The sequence below is a fragment of the Hermetia illucens genome, chromosome 4 (genome assembly GCF_905115235.1).
Source record: "Hermetia illucens chromosome 4, iHerIll2.2.curated.20191125, whole genome shotgun sequence".
Classification (NCBI taxonomy): domain Eukaryota; kingdom Metazoa; phylum Arthropoda; class Insecta; order Diptera; family Stratiomyidae; genus Hermetia; species Hermetia illucens.
Window position 1 is genome coordinate 76,587,697 of NC_051852.1, and position 12,847 is coordinate 76,600,543.

The 12,847-nt window shown below is 42.4% G+C and overlaps 1 protein-coding gene across 1 annotated transcript in view; it reads right to left on the reverse strand.

The window, feature by feature from the left end:
• LOC119656053 (sodium- and chloride-dependent glycine transporter 1) overlaps positions 1-12,847 on the reverse strand; it is a 193,504-nt gene that overhangs the window by 27,073 nt on the left and 153,584 nt on the right. The window contains exons 5-7 of the mRNA XM_038062318.1: positions 11,089-11,242; positions 10,717-10,984; positions 10,142-10,245 (exon numbers count right to left, since the gene is read on the reverse strand). Coding sequence (XP_037918246.1) covers positions 10,142-10,245; positions 10,717-10,984; positions 11,089-11,242 — 526 coding nt within the window. The remainder of the gene's footprint in view (positions 1-10,141; positions 10,246-10,716; positions 10,985-11,088; positions 11,243-12,847) is intronic.

Consider the following 12,847-nt stretch of genomic DNA (forward strand, 5'->3'; position numbering starts at 1 on the left):
TATACCAATTGATACGAAATTTGGTGAGAAGGTGGGAGCTGTGGACCCCCAGACATGTAGTGAGCGATATCCTTCTACGTTGAGATTTAGGGGGGTCCCCATACATGTAAAAGAGGAGTGGAAAATTTTTTTTCAACGAATATAGTCATGTATCAAATGAAAGGTTTAAGTATTTATCCAATAATAAATACATATATTATAATAAACATTTATAAGGTGCTTTTATTCATTTGCTGTATAGTTTAAATATTCACAAGAAAAACTGACTTGTATTGTTGCTTCTCAAACGTTAGAGGCAGAAAAGACGTCTCGCTTCATTTGTTTCTTTTCTGCCCCTAACTCATGGCACACTTTTCTCGCCGGTCCTCCACTCCCGTGTCGTGCTCCGCCAAGTGGATAGATCCGCGCCATCTATTCGTTCGCACTCGCAACATTCGAAATAAATTTCGAATGCCGCGAATCCTGCCGCGCCACAAGGTCTCGATTAGTACTTTTCGAAGCCGGTGTTAGTTTTGAGATTTGTTAGAAAGGCGGAGAGTGGGAGGGGTGGAAAGTGACGATTTCTTTAACGGACCCATTCTCAGAAACTACCCAACCGAAAAATCTCAAAAAAAACATGAAGCTGCCTCTATATGGTGTTTCGTCAATAGAATATCGCCATCTTATTAATCCCGTTTAATTTGCCTAGCTTTGATATTTTTGGCCAATTTATTGATGTCGTTGATGAAAATCACTTCGAAATACCAAGCCAATTAAAATACACCGCAAACGTCACAGACAGAACTCACAAGGTGTGTACTTTTGCACCACAGCAAATCCCACATTCACCCGAGCAATGCACTTCCAGGATCCTTATATTCAGGAGTTTAACAGCTTTTCTTATAAAAACAACTAAAAATGTGGACCATTACCCTCTCTAAAATGATACTTGCCCGCGCACTAGCCATCAGCCATCTCTCAAACGGGTTTTCAATGGGGCCGCGATCCAGCCAGATTTCGGCCGCTACGAATGCGCAATGTTCCGCCTGTTAGGATTACATTTAATAATATGCAGCATTCGCAGGTCTATGAGCAAGAAGTAAACGAACGTTTTCAAATGTTAGAAAAATGCTCCATTAAAATTTGTAATATTTAAATTTTATTAGAGTTTTGGGGGAAGGTATAAGATAGTGTTTCGTATACAACGTATACAATAAAATACATGCCGGGGCCGGGCCTCTTTCTATGATTTATTCGGCACTTAGCTAAGAAATTTCTACATATACCAGATGCAGTCACGTGCATAACCAATCACATCATACAAATGCAAATCAATACTGCGTAAAGATGTGCAGAACGCAATTGCGACCTTCACTAAAAACCCCACCCACCGGACGTCAAATTCACGGCACTGCTCGGTGGTTTCACCTGCAGTGTATAGTTTTCTTGGGGAAGACGTACACGGACCGCATGTGGGGGCTAGCTGCAATGACAGTTATGTTTATGAGCCGGTAAACGAATTCACCGACTAACTTCATGGCGGTGCGTCAAGAACATTTCATTTCTTGGCACGATTGAACTTTACTCTGGCGCCTTGATTTTAGTGGATGCCTTAGTATTGTTTCGAGTAGGATAAACATTGGTCACTGAGTGTATTTTCCTGTCAGGTCTGCCAGGGCACTTGCCTTAAGGATAGATAGATAATATTTAGCCTGGCGGAGTAATCCGGTTTAAATTTTAAGGTTTTGTGTGAAACAAAACCTTATTACAATCGAGACTGTGTCTGTCTGTCCGTCTGTCTGTCTGCCAATCTGTCTGTCCGTCTGCCACACCCTATTTATTCGGAAACGGCTAGACCAATTGTCATGAAAATTGGTGAAAGTATGTAATCTGGTATTCCCTTTACATGCAGTAAGTCGCGCCAATTTGTGTTAAATTTAAGGGGGGCTCCCCATACATGTGAATGGAGGGTGCAAAGTTTTTTTCCACAGAATGTAGCGATGTGGAGTATCAAATAAAAGGTCTCAATTAGTACTTTTCGAAACTGGTTCAATATTTGATATTGGGTGAAACATAGGGGAGTGAGGGCTTAAAATATGACCCACAAAAGTGTAACAGGTCTCGTTCTCAGAACCAACCGAAAAATCTGAAAAAAATCACAGTGGTGCGTCTCTACGAAATCTACGCCTCAAAATATACCCGGTTCCGATATCTGCACAAATAAAGTTAATAATAGTATATTTCCGCATTTTAGAAATTTTCCCGGCAGCCTCCCTTATGTTCATCCCAGAAGTACAAAATTTGGCATGCGTGTAATGAAGAACATAATGCACAATTTGGTCAAGTTTGTTGTTTAGGGTGAACGTAATATCTATGGCTGTAATATATACGTATGATCCGTAGTTTGGAAAAATATGAAGGAATATGTTGGATTTGTAGCTATATACGGATAGAAAAATGTGCGTTCAAATTTCTTACATAAGATGAACACAAAACCTTTATATCCGAAGTGCGGGCTTCCGGTATTCCGACTTGTACTTTAATATTCACTTTCATGTTCAAACAGAAACGAAGTTATCTTTATACTCTAAGGTATCCGGCCTTCACAGTGTTTTAGGCTTTTACCTATTAATTTTCCACTTAATATTTGTTGTACAATTTATTTTAGTAAATTATTGCAATTTTAAATACTACTTTAACTTCAATTCAAATCTTTCTGTAAGGAGACGTCGTGCGACTTTTGTACTGTTCGCGGTCACAGTTGGAGGCATAAGAGACCGGATCGTCTCCATGCGGTCCTTCTGACCAACGGTACATTCTCACCACTAGCTCTCCACTACCGTGGCGAGCTCTAAAAAACGTGGAGAGTTCCGTGCGCCATCTATCCGCTCGTATTTGCAACAATGCCGCGAATCCTGCTGCGCCACAGTGTCTCTACCGATTTTTTCCGTGTCATCTGTAGTCTCTGTAGAGTTGTATTTTTAGGCGAGTTTCACTTGGTAAAGTACCGGTAAAGCTCGTCAAAATATTTATTCAGGCAAGCCTAACGAAACACAATATCCTTTGTGGAGGTAAAAACGATGATTTTATTGGCATTTTGAAGGATCTTGATTGGGTGTGTCCAGATAGCTGAGTGGTTAGAGCACAAGGCTGTCGTACGGAAGGTCGCGGCTCAAATCTCACTGGTGGTAGTGGGATTTGTATAGTGATTTGACGTCGGATACCAGTCGACTCAGCTGTGAATGAGTACCTGAGTCAAATCAGGGTAATAATCTCGGGCGAGCGCAATGCTGAACACATTGCCTCCTACAGTGTACTGTAGTGTATCGTTACGGTCTTGAATGAAGCGGTCTAACACACTTCAAGGCGCTCATCCAATATGGATTGTTGCCCCAACGATTATTATTATTATTGATTGGGTGTGGTGTGAATTAGTTTATGGATATCCGCAGTGAGTAGTAAGAAGTGGGTTGCAGAAAGAAGGGGGACTTGTAGAATTTCAGTAGGCCTAATATATGGCGAGGATAGCTGTTGTTGTCTTTTCAACAGGGATGTCGTCCATCTAGAAAATTAAGGTTTAGATTTCAGAGGCGCGTCTGGCAGACAAGGATGTTTTCCAGTTTATAAACGAGTCCATATAGTCGTATGGTGTCGAAAACTTTTCCTATATCAAGAAGGCAGACTATTGTATGTCTGGTGCTCACTATTTTGTAGAATATCAGTCACACACATTTCGTGTTGTTATCTTTTCCGATTTTGAATAAGACTGTACTTCAGCTTCATTACGACCAGATTTAATGCTACGCAAGTGATACGGCGGGGACAGGAGTTATTTGAGAGCGCTTGAATTTCGCTGAGAAATGTGCATTCGGTAAACAATGATAAATTAGAAGGAAGGGAGGGACCGATGCCTACAGAGCATTCCTTCAGGATGGTAGTTGCGAGTTAGTCAAGCCCATCCGATTTCTTGTTTTTACTCCGCTTAATAGAAATTTCGGTAGTTATCAGCTTTATTGATACAATCGAGCCAGGGAATCTAGATCGGCTTCTGAAATAGTCGACTTTTGTGGATTCATTGGGAGCATATTGGCGTGGATTAGTGATTAGTGTGGAGTAGTGAACTTTGAGAAAATGATTCCCAAGGACGTTTACTTCTACAGGTTGGGAAATGTTTTGGAGTAGAATAGGTGGTTACCGAGATGGATATTATATAATGAGAGCATTTTTTTACCGGATGTATCGAAATCTCGAAAGTCGTATGTCAGGTAAGAATATTGTGAAGATTGTAGATTTCAAAATAGTTCCCAGTGCGAAATGTGGATTGGTACCCACGAGGGAGCGTAATACCTGGGAAACGCCTGCTAAACCGACACCAAGAGCTCAACTACCAAACCCTATCTACATCTCCACGTGATGATCACTATTATCGGCTTTGAAAGCATGAGCGAAAGGCTATGCACTCAACGCTTGCGAGGCAAATTTACAAACATAAGCCGCGTTTCTCCCCTATACAGAAGATTGCAAACTCGCCTTCTACGAGGCAGTAGAACAAACCCTCGAAGTCTGTCCCAGGTTTGATATCAAAATCATACGTTAGCAGTCAAATAGGAGCGGAGCCCATATTCAGGCGATACGTCGGCTCCCATAACTTACATAAGGATACTAATGATAACGGATTATTCAGTTAGCTGTGTCACTCGAAATGGTTTGCGCGGAAAGTGGTCCACAAACAACCTTAGGCCTATCCAGACAGTACGAATTTCACTCAAATTGCCCACGTGTTGATTGAAATCCGCAACCTTTCAGGCTTTATGAATGTCGGAAGACTAATATAGGCTCAGTATCTCGTTTGCATGGTGCTCCGGACTCAAATAATAACACCAGCTAGAATCACCTCTTATAATTAAGTGAGAGTTAACACTGAAACTATCCACAACACAGCCCCCCTTAACACCTATAAGGGAGAAGAATGCTGAGTAACGAGTAATGTTGTATTCTCAAAGACCGCGGGCACGCGCAGAGACTTATCACGAACTCCGTCGAGCGGAGCAGCGACTTCATAGACGGAAAAAGGAAGCCTGGGAGAACCTTCAGGTCTGTGAACTTGAATAGTACAGGGAGGCATCGCACCAGGCGCGCAAGCTTCACCAACATGTCAGCAGGATGAGCCTTATACACCTCGATGATCATCCTGCCAAGGTTAAGAGGGAAATCTGATTTTTGCCAGAATGGGCATATTGGAGCGATGGGTTGCGTATTTGGATGAACTGTTCAATGACCAGAATATCGTCAAGTAGGAGGTTCCGCCAATTGGTAGGTAGGTAGTTATCAGTGGCCGCTCCGAGGAGCTCAATTAGCGCTTTGGTGCGCCGTTTTGATGCCACAAACTCCTAAGACCGTGACTGTTGTTATGGGAGCTGGGAGGCAGAGTCCAGGAGGCTCGGATCTTCAGAGCCAGCCCGTAGCATTCCCGAAGGAAAGCAGCTCTTCCACCCTGCAGCTAGAAATCTCTCTGAGGTCCCCAAAAGAATGGTTTACCCAGTGTCCGCAGCCTGACTCTAGCCAGAGCTGGGCAATCGCAGAGAAAGTGCATGAGGTTTCCCTTCCTTCTCCGTAACTTCGGCAACGCGAGTTGTAAGGTATGCCGAGCCTAGCGGCATGGTCCTCTATGGGCCAAAGCCCCGTGCAGACTGCCGTAATCTTCAATTAATTTGCACGCGTATGGTACAGGAGCTCTCGTGATCGGACTATGTCATAAGCGGGTCAAATTCTCCTTGACTTGGCACAGCTTGTAAGCCTTCGCCATCTCAAGCCCGCGGTTGCTAGGTAGTACGAGTAGACTCGGCCTCCGACAGCCGCCAGCAGAACACCGACTGTATTCGCCGAGGGACTGCCAAGAGCAAAGCCTTGCCTGGCCAATCCGTCAGCCCGCTCATTCCCCTCTATGTTCCTATGCCCGGGAACCCAGAGGAGAGTGGCCTTGAGCGTACCGCCTAGAAGGTTAAGCGCGTCTCTGTACTGCCCCACCAGCCCGGAAGATGCCGTCGTTGAGTACAAGGCCTTGATGGCCACTTAGCTGTCGGTCAGAATGGCTTTGTTACGCTTGAGGCTCGAATCACGCTCCAGCCATCGACAGACTTCCAATATCACCAGTACTTCCGCCTGGAATACACTGGCGAAACCTGGGAGACCATAAGTCTTGGATACACGGTGTGTATTCGAGAAAACCGCGTCGACTCCATAGGCCATCTTTGATCCATCCGTATAGAATACTGTATCATAGTCTTGTAACACAGCAAAGGTTCACAGCAAAGTTTCTCGTGAAGTTCAGCTTGCGTGTGACATAGTCCGTGGGGGATGCCCAGATTTCCCGAGGGCCAACTGAAGACGACAAATGCTGTCCCCATCAAGTATAGAAGGAAAAGTCTGTGCAATTCATCGATTTAAAAATCATAAGTCGCCAGGTCCCGGTAAGACTGACTATACTAACCCTGATAAACGTGAGAGGTTCAATAAAATCAGCAGGATCATTCTCGAGACCATTCACATCCACAACGATCTAAAACAAGGAGCTGCCCATCGTGAGCTCTTACTAAACTGGCCCTGGAAAAAGTAATCCCTGATGGTGAGGTAAATGGGAGAGGTATCATTCTCATTAAGTCCACCCAACTACCTATGCTGACGATATCGACATCATGGGAAGAACGACTCGTGACGTGCAAACTGCCTTCTTCGAGATTGGGCAACCGGCGATTGCCGCAAGATCTTGGAATGCCCAATAATAAATGTAAGACGAAATATATGGTGGCGACAATAGTACCAAAAGCCATAGAACCAACAACATTAAATCGCACTGGTCAAATAAGAATAACAAAGATAGGAGACTACAACTTTGAGACCGTTGATGAAATCGGCGCTCGGTTGCTGGCTGCCAATTGAGCCTATTTCAGTTTATAGAAACTGTTCTGCTCAAAACGTTTCACCATAGGGTCAAAAAATTTACTGTACAAGACAATAATCTTGTCAGTCTGCATGTATTTGTCGAAGACTTGGGTTCTTAGTAAGAAACATGGCGAACTCTTAGCCGTGTTCGAGGGAAGAATCTTCCGAAGAATTTTTGGCCTCCTACATGAGGATAAACGGTTCCGTAGCCTAAATAACGACGAAATCTATGAGCGGTAGAATGGCCGTTTCGTTGTGAATAAAATTCGGCTCAATAAGTTACGGTGGGCGTGTCACTTAAACCGTACGGATGAGGATGATTCAGCAAGGAAAGTCTATAAGGACAATATCTAAGGGGCTGGCATTCCTGAAGTCACCCTTTAGCTTTAGAGGGATAATATCACGATCCGGGAGTTGTATTTTAGGAATGGTGGCATTGTGGTTATTATGAAGAAAATATATGTCTAGCAGATTAGAGATTAAGCAGCAGCAAAGGGTCGGAGGATCTGATAGTGAGTACCTCACTCGGTTTAAAGGTTTGCTTGGGTCAAACGATATATACGAAGCCGGACATGGTTTCGATTTAAGTGATTTCACCTCGAGAGATTTGAGGGTGTTATCGGGTAGGTGGTGCATATTCTCGACCTACAGTTAGGTTTTAGACTGCAGAATTTGGTTATTGATGAACCGCTTCAAGTGTTTATTGCTTTTTCTCTTGTTTAAGGACTGAGGAGTCCTAAGTGCACATCCACTTGATGTCGCATCGGATCAAATGGAGAGCAACTTGGTCCAACACTTTATAGTCCACGGATTCCTCATTTTGTGTTTAACACCCAAAGTTCAAAGGGACGAAGACGGTAACGATTTCGTACCGTAGGGCAGAGGCAACTCGTCAGACGCTGTCTCACCTCTGCCCTGGGCAGAGCACCCTTGTCATGTTTTGCGAATTATGAAAGGGAGCGTATAACGCTTACGAGCCCCTTCAGTCACGCTGCTCCTAGAGCAGAGGTGTTGCAGCGTTTGGTGAGTTGCTTCTACCCTGGAACGAAACCGTAACCGTCTTCGTCCCACTTTTAAGTTTATCGTCTTGATAAGAATGAGATCGCGATTGACTCATTTTGCAGTCCTCTTATTTTGTTTTCGTTATGACGACAGTAGTTGTTTTCAGTCTTTAGGTTCTCAACGATCTCGTTCCCCGAGTAAATGGAGTCGAAATTAAAGAACGTGCGCATGCGCCAAGGCTTACCACCAACACCGTGATCTGGAGAAGTGACTTAACAGACTGAAAAATGAAGCTTGAGAAAACTAAGAGTGTGAACTTAAGAAATACAGTTAGCAAATTCGTCAGGTGTACACTTCAATGCTTATCCTTCCGGGACAAAGAGTTAAATCTGATTTGCAACTGCCAGGGCATATTGAGGTAATGAGTTCAGTATTTAGATATATCCCAGTATGCTCAGCACATAATCGGCCTATAATAATGAAGGTTCACCTCATGCAGGTAGGCCAGGATGCCAAACATCTTTTAGGGATATAGAATTGGTGGACCTCGATGTAGAATCGAGATATTTGGAGTTCCTATCCAAGGCAAACCAAGACCTGGTATTGGTTGGTGCGCAGCTGATGATGTACGAGTATATATCCCTCAGCATGTTAAAAGAAACAACATCTACCTCTTTTTCTTGAGTTTTTCTTTGAGAAACAATCCTCTAGTCAATTACATCAGGCTACCTTCATGGCAGATGTTTCGAACTTGAGAAACCGAGCATGGAATTTCATGTCAAATGTAGATGAAGATCTACATGTGGAAAGCAAAACCCACGGGGATCATATACATAATTTGTTGTTGCCAAGCAACGGCGTACGAGACTGAAACATTACAATTACCACACTGTTGATTACAATAGACCCGGTCTAGTTCTGCTTCTCAAGGAAGCACGAGCATGCTTCATAATCAATGTAGTCGTGCCGTACCGCAGACTGCGGAAAAACAGCAGGAAAAAATTAGGAACTACGGTAACTTGGCCGACGACATGAAGCAGACATGGAGACTTTAAAAGATCCAGGTGGTCGCCGTCTTGATTTCAGTGACGAAATTAGTCCCGCAATTCTTTTCACTTTAATGATGCAGTAGTTCACACTATGTTTGCTGGTTCTGAGTGGGAACTCGACTTATTTCACAACGTTATTTATATAAGATTCTAGATAGGGGGAACTGACCTAATATGCAAAAAATACAATAAATATTGAAATTGGCTCGTTTGTCAGCCACTCATTAGGATTGTTGCCTGGCTGAAGCCGATGACTGAAAGATTACATTTATTCCGATCATGAAGCTAATACTTAAATATCATTCATTAAAATTTACGTCCCTACACAAAAACGTGAAAAAAATCGACTCCCAAAAAGGAGACCGATCTTTTGGGACCCATCCTAGATATATCACCCAAACTATTCCTCCATACTTTCGCGGTAGAAAAAGGGAGTTACTCGTATTCAGATTATTATTTGTATCTTCTTTGAATCCCCCCATATATTATATAGTATATGTAGTATATGTATATTGTATATATAGTTATTATATTGCATATACAAGTTCCCTGTATTTTCAGGTGTAAGCCTCGTCCACTAGATTATCCAAATGTTTTGTTGATGGTTTGAAAAGTCGTTTCGTCACAGCTCCTCAGCTCGTTTCCAGTTGACTTCCCTGAGGCAAAAAAGGACCATCGTGGCCAGCACAGGCACCAAAGGACTGATTATTTAGAAGACCCTTCCAACGAGAACATTCACTGATGATTTTCCCTGAGATGGTACTCAATTGGTTCATGAATTCCACAATCAATTATCTTGAATAATTCTCAAATTTCCTTGTTTTAAAAGCGTTTCATGCGAAAATAAAATGAACAATTGATCTAAAAACGGCACCTACATATACGAACGTGTCAATTAGCAGTGGAGGGACTTCGCCACCATATATTCTAATATTCTAGTAAGTAACTCAAATTATGTGACACTCCACGTTTAATCGCTTTTCCAATTATTAAGCGTGAAAGCAGTAGGTTCACTTCATTATCATTCACAAAATAATTTCACCCCCACCAAATGGTAATCAGACACACATTACGCCGCCTAATGCGATGCGTTCTACATACTGCTTGCACCACCCTGAAAAGCGTTGAAATAATAACGCAAATTGCCGTGCTTCCACTTTTCTACTTACTTGTAACAATTGTTTGTGAATTTGTTATATGATGACAGTGTGATTAGGCCTCCCCATGCCGGGCTGAGGGCGAAGAAAATCTGCACGGCAGCATCTCCCCACACCTAAATTAGAGAGACACGAAAGAAAACACGATTATATTCAGAGGGCGACATAATAATTTCAGCAAGCTACAATTTCCTTTGCAGGGGGGATGACGTGCAGGACGAAAGAAAGGGGCTGGATAAGGAAAAGATAAGGATCGTCTTGACACAGGAGGCTGTTGAGATGAAGAAAGCATTTATAATTACCAAAGTGCTCTCCACACACTTGTGGGAGGTACTGAGTGCGGACGGGATGAAAGGAAATTGCAGACTTGAGTGTCAACGTGGGGAGATATGGGTGACATCAGAAGGAAGCAAACAAACTTCACATAGTTGGCAAGGGAGAATCTGAGGAGGATTTCCGCTGAGACTTGCCTTCGGGAGGAAAACTCTAAAAGTGGAAGTTTGGATAGGTGCTAAATTTATTTGATTAGAAAGGGACATTAGGACTAATGAAACATCTAATCCAGCACGTCCCACGTAACGCCTTACCTGAGCATTTGCCAATTGCTTCCAGTCAGGAGTCAGATAGAATAGTATACCAGTTTTAGCACCTGGCAGAGTCACTCCACGAAAAAATAATATCACCAGCACCACGTAAGGGAAAAGGGCAGTGAAATAGACAACTTTTCCAGACGATTGAACACCTTTGCATAGACACAAAAAGACGATTATCCATGCAACCAGCAAGCAAATTGCCAACGACAGTCGGATTCCCCCAGTCTCCTCGATCCCCGATGAAAGGCCAAGGACGAAGTTCCTGTGCAGCACACGAATATGCATTAATCGTTGCAAATTTTCTATGAAATGTAGTGAAAGGCCACAAAAAGTGGATGTTTCAAGGGAAGAGAGGGCAATACTTACGTAAAATACTCTTCAGCTGGAGGGCGTTTCAGGACATGAATTGCTAATTCCGTGAGATTCTGTGATTCGGAGAACGTTGAGTTGTAGCATGTCCTCAGGTAAAATGTTCCGTTCACCGCTTCGCATTGATCCGCCATTTCGTACGAGTAGCAATCTGGAAAAAGATGGATGGAAATTTATTGGCAGGCATCCTCCCTACTATACCGGAATCCAGTGCATAACATTTTGGGATGTTTGCGTTACTTAATATGAGATTCATAATTAACGTTAATAATTGATAATGCGAAATTCCCTTAGTTGAAAATTCAGCTACTTGTCCCGAGGAATTATTGAATAATAATTCCATCCAAACGTAAAATACATAATTTATTTATTTAATTATTTCATCCATATGTGTACATGCAATAAATGAATGGATAAATGAATATTATACTTGACAAATCCTTAAACTACTTATCATTTAACAGAAGCGCATATTTCTAGCAGTTAAATTATTTATTTCAAACAGATGTCGGTTCCTTCCGCAGGTATATAGCATTCTTTTTAAATGTCTAGTATCGAGGAAGGGCTAAATAATTAACGAAATATTGACATTTGGACATATATGTGAAAGGGGGGTGTAAATTTGTTTGTTCATAGAATATGGTGGTGTCGGGTGTCAAATGAAAGGGCTAAGTCAGTTTTTTCCGAAACTGATAATATTTGAGGAGGGGTCAAACTGTGTACCTCAGAAAGTGTAACAGGTCCCGTTCTTAGAATATATCTAACCGAAAAATCTGAAAAAAAGTCACAATGATGTATCCATACGAAATCTAGGCTTCAAAATACATCCCATTCCGATATCTGTTTAAATAAATTTCTTCTTTTTTTTCAGTCTTTGCCCCGTTCACAAGCGGGGTCGGTTTACCATCGACTTCGTTATTCAGACCAATCTTGGCAACTGAATTTCCGTTAGCGCGAATTACGTAACCATACCATGGAAGACGCCTCTCTCGCAATTTGTCCACAATCGGTGTAACTCTATATCGATTGCGGATATCTTCATTTCGGATGCGATCAAAGCGTGTCACGCCACTAGTCCAACGCAACATCTCCATTCCTTTCATTGTCTTTTATAGTCCGCTAACGCTCAGAACCATAGAGGGCAATAGTACGGATGACACTGCGGCATATTTTTTTGATTTGAGACGTTCGTTGGTACGTCGATCATAAAGAACACCAGTTGTGTAACGCCACTTCATGCAGGTTGCGTTAATGCGTGAAGCGGTATTATATGTTTCATATTATTTAGGGTTTAATCAATTTCCCCAAAAATACGGCAATATACTACAATTAACTTAATTTGAGCAGATATCGATATGGAAAGTATTTTGAGGCCTGGACACCATCTAGAGGCAGATTTTTTTCCGATTTTTCGGTTGGGTAGTTTCTGAGAATGGCTCCGGTAACGAAATCATCACTTTCCAACCCTTCCACTCCCTCCCTTTCTAACAAATCTTAAAACTTCGAAAATTGCTAATCGAGACCTTTCATTTGATACCCAACATCACTATATTCAGTGAAAAAATGTTTACACCCCCCTTTTGCATATATGGGGACCCCCGTAAATCTCAACGTAGAAGGATATCACTCACTGCATGTCTGGGTGTTGATGGTTCCCACATTCTCACCTAATTTCGTGTCAATCGGTATAGCCGTTTCTGAGAAAAGTGCGTGTGACAGACAGACGGACAGAAAAACAGACATTGAACCGATTTTA